Source organism: Anolis sagrei, chromosome 5 (genome assembly GCF_037176765.1).
Source record: "Anolis sagrei isolate rAnoSag1 chromosome 5, rAnoSag1.mat, whole genome shotgun sequence".
Classification (NCBI taxonomy): Eukaryota; Metazoa; Chordata; class Lepidosauria; order Squamata; family Dactyloidae; genus Anolis; species Anolis sagrei.
In genome coordinates, this window is record NC_090025.1 from 173,005,907 (window position 1) to 173,026,641 (window position 20,735).

General features: G+C 41.2%; 1 protein-coding gene across 1 annotated transcript; it reads right to left on the reverse strand.

The window, feature by feature from the left end:
• Positions 1-1,770: 1,770 nt before the first annotated feature.
• Positions 1,771-19,861, reverse strand: LOC132775835 (protein mono-ADP-ribosyltransferase PARP12-like). Its single transcript, XM_060776852.2, has 8 exons — positions 19,351-19,861; positions 14,330-14,554; positions 11,719-11,839; positions 9,540-9,627; positions 7,251-7,329; positions 5,375-5,505; positions 3,797-3,948; positions 1,771-2,609 (listed from the first exon to the last, which is right to left on the reverse strand). Exons 2-8 carry the CDS (start codon positions 14,450-14,452, stop codon positions 2,317-2,319), a joined length of 987 nt encoding a protein of 328 aa, XP_060632835.2. The 5' UTR covers positions 14,453-14,554; positions 19,351-19,861; the 3' UTR covers positions 1,771-2,316.
• Positions 19,862-20,735: the final 874 nt, after the last annotated feature.

The window sequence follows — 20,735 nt, forward strand, 5'->3', positions numbered from 1 at the left end:
CCACTTCACTAACAGGAGTGTAGAGAATGTTAACTGGTGCTAGAAAACTGTGTGACACAGAAGGAATGCATTCAAAAGGTAGTAAAAAAAGAACATATGCTCAATTCCTTAAGTGTCTATTACTAGTGGATTTCTGACCATTCTCTCTGCTCAGATCATACTGCTCATGTGCCTCCCCTATGCCAAGGCAGCTGTGCCAATGCTGCCAGTTTATGTCTTCTAAAATATGGAGAGTGACATACACAAAAGAAATGGGCCTCTGTGCACCAAGAAACTTGGGAAGGGTGTCTTTGAGCCCATGTCCTTTTTGCATGTCTTTCAGAGACACATGGCTGGTTAATAAAGGAAGAACATGTTGGATTAGACAGACCTTTCATAAGAGTTCAGAAAGGCTGTGTTTAAGGAATGGAGGCACGAATGGAGGGCAAAAGAGAGAAACATGCCAAGAGGAAGGCGCGTCAAGCCAACCCCAACCGGGACCGTCTTCCACCTGGAAACCGATGCCCTCACTGTGGGAGAAGATGCAGATCAAGAATAAGGCTCCACAGTGACCTACGTACCCACCTCCAGAACACCGAACTTGGAGGATCATCATTGTGCCGTCGTGCCTGGGGGCTATAACTCTTAATGTGAGAGGAATGGACGTGGCATCTTTCCCCAGGGAATTGCTTCTTGCCCTCCTATAGGAAACTGGAACTCCCAAAGACCAAAACAAAACAGATAACTCAAAATTGTATTTATTGTTCACAATGTGTTATCTTTCTTAGGCATAAGCTTGATGTTTCAACAGGGATAAAGGGAAAATACTTTACAATCTCTGAAGTCCAAGGAGTTTGTAGCTGAGAAGCTTTTCCTGTTTACTCTTTCCTCGATGGCTGTGAATGCCGGAGCAAACCACAACCCCAGTTCAAATGGCCTATGATTGAAGACTCAGGATCTTCCTCTGGTGCCAAAAGAACCGGTTTGAAGGCGCTTGAGACTTCCAACGTTGTTCAGGGTCTGAACATGAAACATAAGTCTCAAGGGTAAAAAACCTCAGAACTGGTGCTGAGAGGTAATTTAAGCAGGGACTTTTAGAGCCAAGTCTCTTACTCACGTCCATCCGATAGAAACTCTGATGGCAGAATGAAAAGGGAAGCACTCCCCTCCTCCAGGAAGAGGTGGAGCCAAACAATACTGATTGACAGCTGTAAGTAGCCAATCAAAGCAACCATACATAAGCAGGGTAAAAAGGCAGGATTAAGCATGATACAACAGTTTAAATCTTGCAACTAACAGTTCTACACATAGGTGGCGCCACTCGCGCCGTCACAATCATCCTCGAACTACGAGGGATCGCGTAAGTAAGTAAATTTAAGGAATGGCCATGTAAAGAGGCAGATGGATTTGAAAGTTGGACTCAAACTGTGGGAGACCAGGGCTCAAACCCCCATGAAAATCCACTGGCAAATCACATTATCTCAGACAAAGGCAATGGCAAATCTCCTCTGGATAAATCTTGCCAAGATAAACTCTTCCATCATCAGAGCTGCCATAAGTTGGATTCTACTTGGAGACACAACATCATGCTGCTTGAAAGATTCTGGGAATTGCAATTCCCAAACTATTTTCAACCCTGATACAGGATATGTGTGTCTACATATACTCACACATATAAACATACATACACACTTACTGCTGACTAGGACCTAAACATCTTACAAGGGTGTGAAGTTGTTATATATACATAGTGGCTCTGCATCTCACATAGAAGACCAATTTGTGACAGGATCATCTTGTACAGTTTATTTCCTATTCAAACAAAAACTCAACCAGTTCCATTCTACTAAAGGTAAAGGTTTCCCCTTGATATTACATCTAGTTGTGTCCTACTCTGGGAGTGGTGGTGCTCATCTCCATTTCTAAGCCGAAGAGCTGGCGTTGTCCATAGATACCTCCTAGATCATGTGGCCAGCATGACTGCATGGAGTACCGTTACCTTCCTGCTGAGGCAGTACCTATTGATCTACTCACACTTGCATGTTTTTGAACTGCTAGGTTGGCAGAAGCTGGGGCTAACAGCAGGAGCTCACCCCATCTTGTGGATTTGAACTGCCAACATTATGGTTGACAGCTCAACTGTTTAACCCGCTGCGCCACTGCAGTAAGTTACTAGACTACTAGAGACTCTAAATGCCAATAATCCAGAAGGAAGTTGCTGCAGTATTTTAAACAACAAACATTGTAACAATAATTCTGGAGTCCATACTTGTAGTCCAAAGGGGGGGGGGGCATCCTGATGTCCTATATCAGAAAAACTAAGGACAACAAAGGCTTTTACAAGATCACACATTTATCAGAAGGTAATGGTGCTTTTTCATATTCAATGATATATGCTGGGTAAATCTGGTGCTTCTCAAAGATAACAAAAATGGAAGGATCCAAACCATTGTCCACACAGCTATCATAAAAACAGCCTGGTTGGTCAGGTCTAGATGGGGGGAGAACGTAAGTGCTGTTTCCTGGAACATATTTTCCAACCAGAACTCTAGCTACAACCATCCTCTTGGTGCAAGTGTTCGGTTGGCAGTATATATTGGATGTGCTGGCATCTCTGGCAAAATAACTCCCTAAAAGAAAATAAGTAAGTTAGTAAGAGACAAGCCACTTTAAGTAGAAACCTGATCTCAATTTGTGCCGCAATTTCTGATTGCTCCCTCTGTTATCACTATGGTTTTGACACAAGACTAACACAAGGACAAAGCACTAGCTCAGCTTGGAAAAGTTACTTTTTTGAATTACGAGACCCAATATCCCGCACTCAAAAAGGCTCTGGGTACCAGCAAGCTTAGGGGAACTCCAATGCTTGCAGGAAGAGCTTTAGGCACAGATGTAGAAAATCAGGGTATAATTTTTCTAAATGATTTTTTGGGGAAAAATAGGTAGAGATGGCTGTTTCTAAACAGCACAATACATAGTGCTGATACAGTGCAATCCTATATCCAGTGATCAATTTAGCACAAATGAGGCCCTGTGCTCGTTATATTATGAGGCCCTTGACTTGGACCCTGAAAGAGGGAGGCCCAGTAGGCCTATACTGCCTGCTTTGTGGCAAATTCCTATAGACTATCTATTCTATCATTGTGCCTGGAATTGCTCCAAAACAGAATGCCTTCAAATTTAGAATTGCACCACATAAGCAAAATCCATTATAAAAAAAAGAGTAGAGACATCACACTGACAATGAAGATCCACATAGTTAAAGAAATGACATTCCCTATAGTAACCTATGGTCGTGAGAGCTGGAGCATAAGGAAGGCTGAGTGAAGGAATGTAGACACTTTTGAACTGGGTTGCTGGAGGAAAATCTTCTTGGAGCGCAAGAAGATCAAACCAGGAAATAAAGCCCAACTGCTCACTGGAGGGAAGGATATTAGAGGAAAAGATGATGTACTTTGGTCACATAATGAGAAGACGGGATACTTGAAGAAGACAATGATGCTGGGGAGCATGGAAGGAAAAAGGAAGAGGGCCCAACCAAGGGCAAGATGAATGAATGGTGTCCTTAAAGTGACAGGCTTGACCTTGAAGGAGCTGGGGGTGGTGACAGCTGACAGGGAGCTCTGGCCTGGGCTGTTCCATGAGCTCATGAAGAGTCGGAAGCGACTCAACAAATAAACAACAAAAATCTTTCTAAGATTGCAATTATCTGCAGAATTTTAGTGAACACAACTTTTTATGGCTTGATTGGTGCAAGAAAAAATAAATCTTGGTAAAGGACCTGTCTTGGATCTGGGAACACACACACACACCATACCTTTTCCATATAGAGTTCCATTTGTCCCACATATTCTCCAATCAAAGTTATTTGCACAGATACCATCCAAGTAGGAAGTGTTTGTACCATGGAAGAGAAGCCTTTCTTCCACCGCTTTCCCTTTGTTCAACTTTCTCATCTGTTCTTTCTGCCTAAAAAGAGAAACATCTACTTAACCTACACAAACACACACACATACTAAGTCAAGCTTGATTTAAACAATATAACTCACCTTCCTTTTCCAGTCCTGGGACAATACATAAAAAGTCTAGGTCAAAGGCTTTCACAGCTGGAATCACTGGAGTGTTGTACAGCTTCCAGGCTGTATAGCTGTGTTCTAGCAGCATTTTCTCTTGACGTGTCACCTGCATTTGTGGCTAACATATTCAGAGGATCTGATTCTCTGAAGATGCTGGCCAGAGATGCAGGCAAAACATCAGGAGAAAATGCTACTAGTACATGGCCATACAGCCCAGAAACCACAGAACGGTCCAATCTAGGCACCTTTGCCAAATTTGTTTATACACTTACGCTGGGGTAGGAATCATGCAACTTTAAAGAAGTTGTTGGATGCAACTCTCAGCATTCCTTATTGTTGGCAATGCTAGCTAAGGCTGATTTATACTTGCAATCGAATAACTTAATTAAGGTGGCAAGTATGTCAGTAGGGAACTGCATGACACCCACCCCTACTGACACACTTGCCACCTTAATTAAGTACAGCTTTTTAAAGGAATAATTACTCTGAACTGGCTTGTCCACTAATGACATAGCTGAATGGCACATCTTACATTTTGCATTTAAGCTCCCAGGTTCAACTGATGCCATTGTTCAGGAGGTCAAAGAAGTATCTCTTTCTGGAACATTGGTGATTCTCTATTAACAAAAAGTGACCCTTTATTGGCATCTTGGTATTGCTGCATTATAATTCCCATCAGTCTTAGTTAACATTGCAAATGGAAAGGAATTCCATTGAATTTCAGCTACATTCCTGGGAGGAATTCCCCATGTCAGCTATAAACAATATGGAGCTTGATGAACCAACAGTTGGCACTATACAAGTAGCTTTCTAGTTCTCTATATATAGTATGTATTAGCATGAAACTACACCTAATAAACCAAAGAAGGTATCAAGAGGCACTTCTACCCGTCAAGGGCACCACCCTGGACTGAAGGTTTTCCGCAGTACCCTACAACCCGAGTATAGAATTTATCCTTCCTTTTCACTACTCACACATCTAAATTGAATAGATATTTACTGTGATTATATTTATATCAAATAATCTCCTAGCAGGGCACAAGACAGTAAACCAACACACAAAAAGTGAAGCCCTGGCCCACAGTGTATGGACCTAATCAGGCCACAACTTTCCTGTAAGAGTTAGTGAAAACCCACATTTTAATTTGGTTCTGAAATTAAGACAATGTTATCATCACTGAGCCTTCAAGGGGGAGGGGAATGTGTTATTACCACTGCTTAACAACTGTGGCAGCAAGAACCGCTAAATCCCACCAAAATCCATTTCTCATCCTCATAACACAATTCCCATCCATGAGAGTAAAAATTAGAATACAAACCACTGAAAGACTTCCCAGAGAGACGGGTTCTGAATTCTTTGGAGTTTGTTGATAGTGTAACCTTCCATTGTGTTCATAAATAATTCCTTGATTTCATGATACTCTTCAGTAGTATTGGACACTGTCACCAGCTAATACACAACAAGTACAATTATTAACAAATATTTTTGTCTCTAGTTCTTGATGTTTTATCTTGATACATCATGTTCTGGACAAAAACAAGTCCTGGAATGGGATCATGGTGAAATTCACTTGGGACATTTTCCCACCAACTTTATAGAATGGAGGCAATAGTCGGAGTTGCTCCTGCAGAACTCTGGGAAATGTAGTTCAGGGCAGAACCTTTGAAATTCTCAGCTAGGGAGGTCCTCGGCTTCCCTAAACTACATTTCCCAGAATTTCGCAGGGGCAGATCAGACAATAGCACCCGTTCTATAACACTGGTGGGAAAATATCCATAGAAAAAGCCAACCCAATTTGATCAAAATGGCTGAAGCTTATGATATAGTTTCTAGCTGTTTAGGTTGTTATGTGACTGATAAGAATTGGGCTATGACACAAATGTATTTCTCTATGCCTTCCAAATCAGCTCTAACTAAGGATAGTGAGTCTTCTCTGAATGAACACCTGGAGGAGGAAATGGGCTGGATGAGGAAAAACAAACTGAAACGGAATCCAGACAAAACAGAGGTTCTTGCCATCAAGAAGCTTATTCTGGAGATGGAGGTGTGTCAACCAGTTCTGGATGGGATTACACACCCGCTTAAAGGCTGTGTTCGTAGCTTGGGCATACTCCTGGATCTGTCTCTCTAAATGTCAGCCCAGATAAATACAACAGCCAGGAGTACTTACTATCAGCTTCAACTGATACTCCAGCTGTGCACCTTCCGAAATTTGCCACCTCATCACACAGAGTTGTTTTGCTCCTTACCATGCTGGGGCTGCTCTTGGCCAAAGCTCAAGATGCACCCAATCAGACAACACAGGTCAAGGCCCCACCCCATTGATTGGTGAAATTGCGAGAAACTGTTGCAAGAAGCTTCCGCACTACCATGGAGTGTCTTCTGTGATCTGGGTAGCATCGATGGAGCTACTCATGGTTTTTATGGGGAAAATGCACCAACACACCTAGCCATGCTGTCCCGTCTGATGGGGGAAAGGACAAGGCGGCAATGTGCCTTACCCCAATCTGCCACTCTTCCCTCATTTGATAGGGGAAGGAGTGAAAGTGCACAGCTTGCCATAAGGTGCCACACGTGCCTTCAGCTGGACTTCTGTAATGCGTTTTACATTGGGCTACCTTTGTACCAACTTCGGAAACTCCAATTGTTTCAATATATGGCAGCCAGACTGGTCGCAGGAACATCCAAGAGTGAACATATTACACCCACACTAAATTCACTCCACTGGTTGGCAATTAATTTCAGGGCAAAGTAGAAAGCTTTGTTTTTGACCTTTAAATCTCTACATCAGTGGTTCTCCACCTGTGGGTCCCCAGATGTTTTGGTCTCCAAATCCCAGAAATCCTAACAGCTGATAAACTGGCTGGGATTTCTGGGAGTTTTAGGCCAAAACACCTGAGGACCCACAGGTTGAGAACCACTGCTCTACATGGTTTGGGTCCAGGTTACTACAGGATCACCTTCCACCATACAGTCCACCATACAATCATTTCATCAACTACCTCCTATTAATTTACATTAATAGCTAGCCTAGCCTTTTCTTGTACATGGGAAGTAGTTAAGCACTATTAATGGAAAGCCTTTGGTCAACATTAATAACAATGTCTTTCTCAACTTCTACTAATAGCTGTTATTGGCAACTTTGAGGAAGCAGCTAGTTCTCCTCTATGGCATAAAAAGGTAAAGCCAAGTACCGCAAAGCCAATTTTAGGAAGAACTGAGTAGTCCCAGCCTGAAGGAATTTCATGGAGAAGAGAAGATTCAAAGAGACGGCTGCAAACAGGAAATGAAAAATAGAAATAGTGATAAATACAAATAGATATATGGCATTTTCTTAAAGTATTTATGAATTTCTTAAGGTTACATGGACACAAGGTAATACTCCAAAGACATTAAAGAAGTAAATATAAAAGGTAAAAGTTATAAGCTAAAAACATTTATAGACAATTTGTTCGTATTTTTAGAAAATCCTCTGTATACAGGAGGGTGTTTAAAATATTTGTTGAAAGAATTTGGAATTATTATTATTATTATTATTATTATTATTATTATTATTTCTTACCCGCCTCTTGTCATGGCTCGAGGCGGTTTTCAAAATGGTTTCAAATTGCATTGAGTTTAGAGAGTAGATGCACACCTAGGCATCATTTCATACTTCTCAGGATCTGGCAGGACATCTTTAATATCAACAATTAAGCATTTTATCTTTTGTAAGGAAGAGAAGAACATTTATTTCCTGAAACTACTACTACTACTACTACTACTTTATTCTTATATCCCACCACCATCTCCCCGAAGGGACTCGGGGCAGCTTACACATTTCATGAAAGTGCCTAAAAACAGAGCTTAAAATAAAACACAATATAAAATACAATTCAATAAAACAATAAGTATATAAAACAACAATTTAAAACTCAATTAAACCAGGGCTCATCTGGTAGTAGGCAACGGTAAACATGACCGGTTTGTAAATAAAGAGCAAGAGAATGGGATAAGTGCAAATTGCAAAGGTGCAGCCATGGGCCAAGGGCATGGAGTGTAGTGCAAGAGTGCATGACTCTTGCACAGAACAGCTAGGGAGTAGGCGTTCTCAACATCCAGGTCTTTAAGTCCTTACGAAAGCTGGACAGTGTGGGGGCTTGCCTGATCCCCCTGGGGAGAGAGTTCCAAAGCCAGGAGGTCACCACCGAGGCCCCCTCCCTCATCCCCACCAATCGCGCTTGTGACGATGACGGGCCCAAGAGGAAGGCCACCCCAGCAGATCTTAGAGTTTGTGTCAGTTCATAGCAGTGGATTCAGTCACAAAGATAGGCAGGACTCAAAACGTTTAGGGTTTTGTAGGTAATAACCTGCACTTTGAATTGGGACCGGAAATTTATTGGCAGCCATTGGAAAAGTAAACATAAGATCGCAAAGCTGCTTCAATATATTTTGCACTTCGGTGAGCATTTGCAGAGATACGAGGGGTATTTTTTAAGTAAGGTCCGTTTTGTTGTAGACACTAGTAGTTCGCGCGCATACCACAACGAGCACGTGCGTCATGTACCAACATGCCTCGGGAACAACTGTGCTCAGTTTCCGCTCTGTAGCTAACCTGTACGGTTCTGTTCTGTGCTTTAAAAATGTTTAAGACTATCAACTCATTTGCATGTGAGGTTCGCTCAGTGATACGGTTTTTGTCAGCAAGGAACCTACCTGCCTGCTGCAGAAATTCATTGACAGATTTGTGAAGTGTACGGTGATACTGTTATGAGTGAAAGCAAAGTGCGTAAGTGGGTACGACAATTCAAAGATGGCCGTGACAACGTCCATGATGAGGACCGCTACGGTTGCCCTCCTTTGATTACAGACTATTTGGTTATCAGAGCAGGCGGCAAGTTTTTATGAAGAGGGTATTTTAATATTGGTTCAGAGGTATGATAAGTGTTTGAACAAACTTGGCAACTATGTTGGAAAATAGAGTGATGTATTTTTTGAAAATAAATTTACTTTTTTGAAATAAACTTTCGTTGTGTACTTATGTTCCAACGGACCTTACTTAAAAAAATACCCCTCATACATTCATGAAGTGAAAATATATACTGAATCTGTGGGTAACAGAGAATCCTACTCAAGAAGAACCTAGGAAATGCTTAGAGAGGCATTGCTAAGTCCTTCAGCATGGCTCTACAATCAACTTGCAGTGGAATAATCCTACAGAATTGACTAAAGGACCTAGAAAATACCTACAAATGCCAGACACAGGTAAGTGGAACTTTTTTGTGCATTCTCTACATAATTATTTGTTCCTTTTAATTAAAACTACGCCCTCCAGTCTGCTTCAATACAGGGGGTACAAACTGTTCTTAAAAATGCAAAGTACAACAATAAAGCAAAACCATTTTAAAATTAGCTTAAAATATATTAAAGGAAACAATACAGCAGATAAGAAAGACAGATTGAACAGAGCAAGAGGTGCTTTAGAGCAGAGAAATGTCCAATACCCCTTGTTTTCGTCGTCAAAGAAGATACGTCGTGGCCTTCTGGAGACTTTTCTCTTGGTTTGGTAGTGTATGTTCCTCTGAACCATTTCTGAAAGGAAACAAAAGTATTACAGTATCTTATCCTCAGGAACCACGGTGTATCTATACTAGATAGCTACAGTCATTTGGTATCACTTTAAAGGCTATGGCTCATCTTGTGTAATCCTGGGAAGGGTGGTTTTGTGAGATACTTAGTGCTTAGTGCTTGTGAGATAATAAATGTTTAGACAAATGGATGACAGAATACTATGCACCTCTCTAAACTACAAATCTCAAGATTTGATAGGAAGGAGCCAATGCAACCAAGGTAGAATCAAACAGCTGCAACTGTGCAGTGTGAATGCACCCAGCTAAACATATATCATCTCAACACAGATATAAACTCAGAAAAACTACTTTTGGGGCTATACTAAAAAGTGCTGGCCTTCCTACATGATACAGACTCCAGTCTGCTTTTGACAATTTATATCACTTTCTTTATATACCTCCAGAAAATCCACAAAAGCAAGTATCTTGTATCTAAACACAACAAGACTCCAAAAAGGCCTTTAAAAAAGAAAAGTACTTACCCGGTTTCCACTGGAGAGCTGCCACAGCATAAAAATGACATGGCAGGAGAAAGGGAGGAGGAGGAAAATCACTCCTGTCTGCCCCTCCCCCTTTCTCCTGGTGCATCATTTCTGCGGCAGCTCTCCAATGGATAAGTACTTTTGTTTGTTTTTTAAAGGGCTTTTTAGGGTTTTTGGGGAGGGGGTAGAATGTCCATGTGTTCTCCTGGGAAGTCCCAAAAGAACATCTTTCTGGGTTATACGTAGATGGGGCTCCGGGAACATCCGCGTTTTTTAAACTTGGATGCTCCTGGGATAACAGCCTGTCTAGGGCCCTGAGATGTTTCCTCCAGCTTCTAATTCAACCATCAGTTTAATTGCCTTAACAAAGGCAGGCAACGACCCCTCCTATTTCAAGGATGCCAGCACACTTTTTAAAACAGTCATCCTTTAAGGCAGCACTGCTTTCAAACCCCTTACTGAAACAGAAGCACTTTATTAACGTGCCATTTGGGTCATTTGCAATCAAGAATCTTGACTGAAAAAGAAGCACCTTTCTCAAGGAGGCAATTTCCCCGGAGTCATTTGCACTTAAATTTCTTCCCATTGTTCCTCCAGTCTTTAAATAATTTATCTTTTTAAAAAAATCATTTTGGCTCCTCCAACACATAGCAGCATTGTTTTATGTACAAGCGAGCAACAAAAGCGAACAATAGTGATTAACATCTCACTGGGAAACTGGCCATTCGGCCCATCTCTATGTGGGGAAATTAAAAATCAGTCACTTTCCAATTGACTCAGGAATCGTTGGAAAAAGCAACTGCAAAATACCTCAACTAGGCATGGGCAATCCCTGATTCTAAACTATTCTAAAATACTTACAAAACTAGGGGGCGGTGGTGCTTTGCTTCTACAGTGCTGCTAAAGTTCTGATGGTGAAAATTTCAGAACTCTAACAAAACTTGCAAAATTTCATTATTATTTTGTTATTGGTGATTTTTATGACAGAACCAATTTAGGAACTGCCATTTATAACAAAATTTTGAAAGTTTTGTTAAGAGTTCTGAAATTTTCACCACCAGAACTGTTGCAACACTATAGAAGCAAAGCACCAGTACCCCCTGTTTTTGAAAGTACTATAGAACCATTTAGAACCATGGATTGTCCATGCCTAACCTCAATCCCGTGGTTGAAGCTTGCGTCGTGTGAAGGGCACAATGGGTTGCAGTTTCTTAAATGTGTAGAAATGCTGATTTTATTGTGGGTGGTGAAGTCACCAAATATAATGCTACCCTATAAGCAGCAGAGTTTTCATAGAAAAAAATTGAAAATAATGTTATGACAACACAAGAATACAAGACACAGTACTCTTGTGACACTTGACAAAGTTAATGGTTGTGAGGCAACAACAAAATACCACAAATGCAATTCAACAAAGGATTTGATAAAAATGATACGAGATTCTATTAATGGCAATGAAGGACATTTGACAAATATGAAATTTTTCCCCAGTGGGATAAATTATAACCCTAGATATATTAGATGTTTGTTTGTGCAGATTGTCATATCTGACCCTTATGATGATTTATCACCTTGGAAGTTTAGTTCATAGAACTGAGTACCAGCACGGAAGAAAACAACCCCTTTGGGGTTAGTAAGATAAGCAGTTTCCAATTCAGGTGAGGACATTGTGGCAGAACAGTGCTCTGAATCCTACAAACAGAAAATTGGGGGAAAGAGAGAGAGAACATATTATTTGGCATTTAACCTAATAGGTTCTAAACTGGTTTTCAGCATTCATGTTTATTATTATTATTATTATTATTATTATTATTATTATTATTTCTAACCATGCTGGTTTAAAATTCAAACTGCTTGAACTGGTTTGCTGAAAGAGTCCCATACAGCTCCTCTGTATGGGACATTTCTTCTTTGAAGAGATGAATGTCGTGAGGAACACCTAACTTCCCAATTTGTCCTATGTTGTGGCTCTTCTCTTCTCCATTTGTATTCTTCCAAGTCTTTTTGCCCAACAAAGCTTGGTCTGCAGGGCTCTCAACCAGGCCTATCTCCTGTTTCCTTCTATCTTGTTGGCCCGATTGTCAATCCTGTCTGGATTTTTGTTTAGATTTTAAAGAAGCTATCTAAAATGTGCAATGTATGTAGAGCATTGGTTCCCAACCTTTGGGCCTCAGATGTTTTGGACTTCAGCTCCTGCTGTTCCTAACAGCTGGTAAGCTGGCTGGGATTTCTGAGAGCTGAAGTCCAAAACACCTAAAGGCCCAAAGGTTGGGAACCACTGATGTAGGGACCTTCTAAACAGCCCAATATCCTAGAATATCAAGGCAGAAAATCCCACAATATCTGCTTTGAACTGGGTTATCTGAGTCCACACTCAGATAATGTGGAATTTCCTGCCTTTACATTCTGGTATATACGGCTGTGTGGAAGGGCCCATAGAGACATGATACAGCACTTTAGATAGCTCCTTTTATCTGCAATAAAACTGAGTGGATTCACTGCACTCCTGACATGGAAGTAACTTGGCGCAAGTGCTCACCCTTACCATTGATTAATTGGCATTTGAGTTGCCCCTGTGAGTCTGGACACGTAGAAACAACTAAGCACATGCTTCTTCAATGCATGTTCTATGGAGACCTTAGAACTAATTTTATTACACCATGGCTTCTAAAATACCCAGAGTACAGCGAAAAAATATTATTTCATCCTGTTGCTTTTGGACTCTAGCACTATAATAACTTACAGTGTTGCTAAGTTTTGTGCTGCGGCACTTAAAATTAGACAGATGATGATTGACCTTGCAAGGCAACACCCTATTGGGAATGCAGTTAGAGCAAGAAATGCTACTACACTTGTGATGTGCCCCTCCCATCCCCTTTAGTACCCCCCAGTGCTTTGACCCCTCCTATCAGTCTTCCCTCTCCCCCTTTGTTCCATACCTGCTACATTAACCTGTGTTTTTAAACTGTGATTTTAAACTGTTTTCAAATCTGTTTTTAAATAACTGCTTCACTGGGGAGCTGTGTTTCCTCTCTCAGGACGTTTGTGCCCCACTTTGTGCTGGTCAGTGAACATAATAAAGTTCTGCTTTGTATTGTATTGTGTTGTGTTGTATTTGACTAGCAAGCCTATTTTTTTCTTCTCCCTGATGCAACACATGCATCCAGAGACTTTGGCTGATACAAATCATCTGATATTGGGCATGTGGGTCATCTAAATAGCCTAGTGGAATCTTCAATGGGTTTACTATATAAAGAGGAAAGAGAGAGGCTAGAACAGTGGTTCTCAACCTGTGGGTCCCAGATATTTTGGCCTTCAACTCCAAGAAATCATAACAGCTGGTAAACTGGTAGGGATTTCTGGGAGTTGTAAGACAAAACACCTGGGAACCCACAGGTTGAGAACCACTGAGATAGAATGACAGATTATAGGCTTACTTATCATCTATAAATATCAAGCTATTCCCAGTCTGAAAAGATGTCACATAAAACAAAACGGAGTTTAAACATTTTCTATTAACACCCAACCCATGTCTGTAGCTGCAGCCCATAAGACTATTTCACACATATGTGGAAGGCTTAAACTGAGAATGGGACCTTCAGTCATCATGCCAAATCCGGTTCACTTGGTTGTTCAATAGTGTAGCCACACAATCTTCTCCATGACACCACTATCTGGTGGCTTGCCAATGTTTGCATAATGTTTTAAGCAAAATTTAGGGTAGGATATTTTCAAGCCATGGATAGTTAGATTCTGTGGATATAGGTAAAAGGTAAAGCTTTTCCCTTGACATTAAGTCCAGTCATGTCTGACTCTGGGGGTTGGTGCTCATCTCCATTTCTAAGCAGAAGAGCCGGCATTGTCCATAGATACCTCCAAAGTCATGTGGCTAGTATGACTGCATGGAGCACCGTTACTATGGATCCTATATCTGTGGATATAGTATCCATGGATATAGGGGGCCTACTGTACTACACAACATCTCAACCTATGGACATTACATTTTGATTTGCAGCCTATTCTTCCATAATAATTGCTAACAACTGAATTTTCTCTTTGTCATGTTTCCTTCTTCTAGCATTCCTTCAGGTCTTCTCAAGATAAAGAAACCAATGTACCATGTAGTTTTTATTTATCAGTAATAGCCAACTGAACAGCAGGGGTGGGGGAAGCGTAGCTTACCTTTTCTCCATATTCAATCCATTTGCCCTTTTCATCTAACCAATACCAAGCAAACTCTACTCCCATTTTGAGGTCAAAGTCCATGGTCACTGGTGTACATGAGTTTCTGATAGTTCTGATCATCTTCTGAAGAATTTTCACACTTCAGAAATCACATGGCTTAGAGGAGGAAGGATGAATCCAAACACTGGTTGCTCTTCCAATTCCCAGTCTTCTTCTGATTTCCTGTTATATACAATGGTGGTGTAAAATATAAAATTGTACAACAATGTCTTATATAAAATGCCAAAATCAAGGTTTGCTTTTTAGATTAAAAATATCTGCAAACTATGGATGGCTGACTCTGTGGATGCCAGATTTGGGGGGGGGGGGGGAGTGATTGTATAGCCAGTGGTGGAAGATTATGGGAGATGCAATCCAATCATCAGATTGGCTTTGAGTCATTTGTTTGAATTGTTTGAACATCCAAATACCTGGGAGTTACCCTGGACCGTGCTCTGACTTACAAGAAGCACTGCTTGAATATCAAGCAAAAAGTGGCTGCTAGAAACAATATCATATGAAAGCTGACTGTCACAATCTGGGTATCACAACCAGATACAGTGAAGACATCTGCCCCTGTGCTTTGCTACTCTACCTTCTGAGTACGCATGCCCAGTGTGGAACACATCTCACCACGCTAAAATAGTGGATGTGGCTCTTATAGAGACATGCCATATTATCACAGGATGTCTACGCTTTACACCACTGGAGAAATTACACTCTTAGCCAGTATTGCACCACCTGACATCCACCGGGAAGTAGCAGCCAATAATAAAAGAGCCAAGGCAGTGACATCTCCAGCCCATCCCCTGCTGGGATATCTGCCAGTATGCCAATGCCTTAAATCAATAAATAGTTTTCTAAGTTCCACAGAGATACTCGCAGGAGCACCTCAGCAAGCGAGAGTCCAAAAGTGGCAGGCTAAAACCCGCAGTCTCAACCCATGGCTGATACTGAATGAGAGCCTCCCCCCTGGGCACACAGAAGACTGGGCGACATGGAAGGCACTGAACAGACTGTGCTCTGGCACCATGAGATGCAGAGCCAACCTTAAGAAATGGGGAGTCCACAACAGATGGGTGTAGAGAAGAGCAAACCACAGACTGCTTACTACAATGCAGCCTGAGCCCTGCTACATGCACAATGGAGGATCTTCTCACAGCAACACTAGAGGCGCTCCAAGTGGCCAGCTACTGGTCAAAGGACATTTAGTATAATACCAAGTTTTTAAAACTCTGTGTCTTAAATACATTATAACTGTACCGTCGGTTCATTTCTGATACAATAAATAAATACATTGTTTGAATAAGACATCTCAATGATCTCAGATCATGTAAATGCAGGGCCATGCCTTCCTTTTACTGAATGAATCAATTTTTAATATGCTCTTCCTTTTTTCCAACTGTCTTCCACTTTTCTGAGCCGTCTTGTCTCTTCCAGACAATGTTTTATTTTTTAAAATAAAGATATACATTGAAGTTCTCCACTTGAAAAACAAGAACAAAGTTCAACAAACTACAGGAAAATATTACTATATCAGCCACAGGTTAAAGGTCTTTTTTATCTCTGTTGCAAATGCTCTTAGACTTTACTTTGCCTCCTAAAACAGCTTCCGGTTTCCACTCAGTCTTCATATCTAGCAGTTTTATTTGAAATGAATCTCATTTGTGAACTAGCTTTTTTCCTACTTTCCTCAAGACAAGGAAACATAAGATTTTTCTCTCTACCTCTGATATTTAACATAGGTATCCTTTATCCCTTCCACTTCTGATGTAAGGCCAATAACAGACAATATCAGGAAGCCATAGACAAAATGGCTCCACACATGGACATAACGATATTAGCAGCCACGAGAAACTCCAGGATTTAGGAAAATAAAACAAATCCTTTAAGAACACCCCAGAACACTCCAATAAGGTCTTAACACATTAAATAACTATGGAAATTGTGATTTACTAGAGGAGAAGGAGGAATTGAAATCCAGGTTATGTGACACAGAATGGAACAAAAAGTGTATCTCTATACTACACTATGATATCCATTTCACACCACTGTAAGCCTTACGGTTTTAGACTATTTAATCCTAGGGCATGTAATCAGATACTTTGCAATAAAAAGGAATAAAGATTAAGTCAACATAATTCTATAGGGTAGACGTGCATCTAGGGTCCCCAAGAATTATAGATCAGATGAACTGATGTTGTCAAATTACAAATCCCGGAATGCTTTGTGATTGAACAATGACAATTAGAGTGGATTAAAATCAATATAACTGTAGAAGAGACAAAAGGACAAAACTATATATTTTGTTGCAGGTCCCACTTAGAAGCATTTGAATAGCATATCTGAATTTAAAAATGATATAGTGAGAGGGTGGGAGAGAGAATGTGCAACTGTCTCTCAGAATGTTTCGGCACTGCCAGCTCCCACAACCTCTAAACATTGGTAATGCTGGTCATGGATAATGGGAGGTGTGAGTTACAAAAATATCAGTGGGCATAGTTGGATAGACCCACGGCTTTGAGTCCTCTACTATGAAATGTCTGGCTTTAAATCTCTATGTGTTCAATCATGCCCATGACACTGACATACAGTCTTATTCCAAGGGGCAATTGAAGTGTCCCTGAACGCTTCTGCCCCGGTTCACCCATGGAACCTGGGGATCACAACCAGATACAGTGAAGACATCTGCCCTTGCACTTTGCTACTCTGCTGCTGAGTATGCATGCCCAGTATGGAACACAGCTCACCACGCTAAAACAGTGGATGTGGCTCTCAATGAGACATGCCACATTATCATGGGGTGTCTGCACCCTACATCATTGGAGAAATTACACTATTTAGCTGGCATCGCACCACCTGACATCTGCTGGGAAGTAGTAACCAATAGTGAAAGGACCAAGGCAGTGACATCTCCAGCCCACCCCCTGTTTGGGTATCAGCCAATGACTTAAATCAAGAAATAGTTTTCTAAGATCTACAGAGACACTTGCTGGAACACCTCAGCAAGCAATTGTCCAAAAGTGGCAAGCTCAAACCCAGAACCTCAATCAATGGCTGATACCAAATGAGAGACTCCCCCCTGGGCACACAGAAGACTGGGCAACTCGGAAGGCACTGAACAGACTGCACTCTGGCACCACAAAATGCAGAGCCAGCCTTAAGAAATGGGGCTACAAAGTGGAGTCCACGACATGCGAGTGTGGAGAAGAGCAAACCACTGACCACCTGCTGCAATGCAACCTGAACCCTGCCACATGCACAATGGAGGACCTTCTTATAGCAACACCAGAGGCACTCCAAGTGGCCAGCTACTAGTCAAAGGGCATTTAATAGAATACCAACTCTGCAAACTTTGTGTTTTGTTTGTTTGTTTGTTTGTTTGCCTATTTTTTAATGCAATACAACTGTTTTGGTTCACTCCTGACACGATAAATAAATACCCATGGAGCCTGATCAAATGATGTAGGGTGACTTCCAGTGGGGCTCCATGCGTTAACTGGAGTGGGAGCATAGTGGAACACTACAACCACCAATATGGAAACCACCTTATGTTCTATAACAGTGGTTCCCAACCTGTGGTACATGGACCACCAGTGGTCCGTAAGAACGAAAATATGATCTGAGGTCTCAAAATCACGCAGCAACGAGAGAGACTGGTCTCACAAAACCCTCTTATAGTGCCGAGGCAACAGGGATGTCGAGAGGGAAGAGGCTGACTATCCATGAAAGATTACTACTACCACATCGATTATTAAATATGGTTTTCTGTGGGTGAGCAGATGGCAAATACTGCATGGCATATGTTCTGTATCAGAAACTAGAGCTGATGTGGTCTATCCAATACAATTTTCTGAATCAGCACCCCAAATAACTAAACCAAATCTAAAGATGACCAAAAAATGATTCGTAACCCCTTTGGTAATAATGTTGGAGAGTGGTCCCTGGTCAAGTTGTTCCTGGACACACACAAAAAAAAAAGGTTGGGAACCACTGTTTTATAAGGAACAACAGGTCTTTGGCAGAATGGTGACGCTTCTCCACGTGGGATAAGGAAGCTTCAGCTGGTGTCCAGGGCACCAGGCTTGCCCTGCTGTCACCATGATTTGCCACAGAGGCTGGTGAATCATGGCGCTGGGCCTCCTCCATGTGATGAGGTCCTTAGGACTAGGTATGTATGTGATTTCAGGTTGCCTGTCAACCTATGGTGATCTCATGAAATTTTCTTGGAGTTTTCAATGTCTTCTCTCACGCCTCCCCCCACTCCTAAAGTATATTTAATATTTTATTATCAACCTCCATGGAATATCAGCAAAATCCTATCTTTTCTGGGACTATCTGTAGCTATTACTGTTGGGCAGTGCAAACGGGGGACAATTTCATTTCAGTTATTTTTGGGAGAGAAATTCAAGTACTATTCCATTATCCAGGCGGAGGCCACAAGGGGGTGCTAGACAGAGAAGGAGAGTCCATTTTACAGGGGGAAGGGAGTTAAACCGTTTCCCCCTGTTATCTTGTCCCCCCCCCCCCATGTCACTATTGTTTATCGTTTATAAACCATTGTTTATGATAGGGGTAAGTGTGTGTAGGGGGGGATAACCAGTGAAAAAGGAGAAAATGGTCTTCCTCCTTCAACTTCCTCCCCCCCCCCCCCCCGCCCCCAATAAAATTGACAATCCTTTTCTGTTTCTGTCTCCTTTTGGAGTCCACCTGGACAATGGAACAGTACCCAAATTCCTACATAAATATCTTCAGCAAATGAGATTAGCATACCCATTTCTACATTTAACCCCACTTGGTGATAACCTTTCAAAATGTGATTACAGGCAATACAGCTACAGGGTAATTCTATTCCTATGTGGAATCTCTTGGTGATATAAACATTTTGGCCAAGCAACACAATTGTACAAAATCGCCATACCCCACAGGTAAACAAAAATTATGGGGAAAACAAGCATAGCTTTCACTGAGTTTCTTACCTTTTACGGTTTGCTAAATATTTTCTGTACGAATCCTCACAAGACAGAAACCTGGAAGAAGATTTTTCTCTTGCGTAAAACAATTCTGTGACACTGAAGCCATCTTCTGTGTCCAAAGCTTTTCAGATATATAAGATTTGGTGAGGAGAATTAAAAGCAATAATTAAAAAAGCTACACAAAGAAAATCAAAGTAAGGAAATGTTCCCAAAAAGTAGATGTTTGTTGATGAATCTCAGTTCCAGCTAATGCTTATGGAGAGCTTATTTCACAGTGCAGAGCTATCTCAATCCTAATCCTTTTCTCTTGTTGAAACTAAACTTCTCCAGGGGATAGAAAACAAACCAACCAGACTTTGAACCCTTCTCTACACTTACCCTTCCTTCCTGGAAAAAACCCCACCTTTCAGGCTGGGACTTTCCTGGCTGCATAATTAACTAAGGAGTCAGTTGCAAAAAGGTTAACCGTTTTCACTTTCATTCCTTGCCTAATGCCATAAAGCCTTGTAGTTCCCTGAGGTTTAGCATTGTACAGTTGAACAGCCATATCCTCTTTCCAGGCAGTGATAATTCAAAGGTGGACCTACACATTTAAATGCCTAAAACAAAAAAGAAAGTGGTATCCTCACACCCAATCAACAGCAAGGCAGCAAGATAGTTTTAGCTGGGGCTGGGCCATACTGGAGAGTTGTGTACCTAGGAGTTGTGTGTGTGTGCAGAGTTTCTGATTCACTTTCCACTGAAGACCATAGCTATCTTCTATAGCTATGGTCTTCAGTGCTCAGTATCTGCCTGCAATTTGCTAAATAATGGGTGGGAATTAAGAGGTCATCCAGACCCTGACTTCCAGTATTGCTAGCCAGCATAATCAATGGTTGTGAATACTGGCAGATAGGTCCAGCAACATCTAGAGTGACCTATGATTCCTACTCCTAGGGTTAATCCAATTTAAGTACCATTTACAGCAGACTTCATTCTCAAATAGTAATCCAATACTCATGTAAATCCAATGCTTGGTTGGGATTAGCTTTTCAGTTTAATGTATTGAGTTTACCTTTATATTTTAAACCTGTAAGCTGCGGTTTATAACTGGTTTAAATTAAAGATTAAGTCTTGCAAAGAAACCCATGACTGGGGGTACATCTAGACTTTAGAATGAATGCAGTTTGACACAATTTTAATTGCAATGGTTCAGCAACATGGAATCATATGAGTTATAATTGTATATTTACTCTTCTCTGCCAAATAATGTTGGTGCCTGACTGAACTACAACTCCCACAAATCCATAGCATTGAGCTGTGGCAGTTAAGGTGCTATCAAACTGCATTAATTCTACAGTGTAGATGCACCTTGAGTTGGGATTCAAATCCTGACCTCCTTATTTTAT

Coding starts and splice junctions, on each gene's coding strand:
- LOC132775835 (XM_060776852.2), bottom strand. CDS start 14,452: ATGATCAGAACTATCAGAAACTCATGTACACCAGTGACCATGGACTTT. Junction 9,628..11,718: donor CTATGAACTAAACTTCCAAG/GTGATAAATCAT, acceptor GTTTCCTTTCAG/AAATGGTTCAGAGGAACATA. Junction 3,949..5,374: donor CTCTGGGAAGTCTTTCAGTG/GTTTGTATTCTA, acceptor TTCTCTTTTTAG/GCAGAAAGAACAGATGAGAA.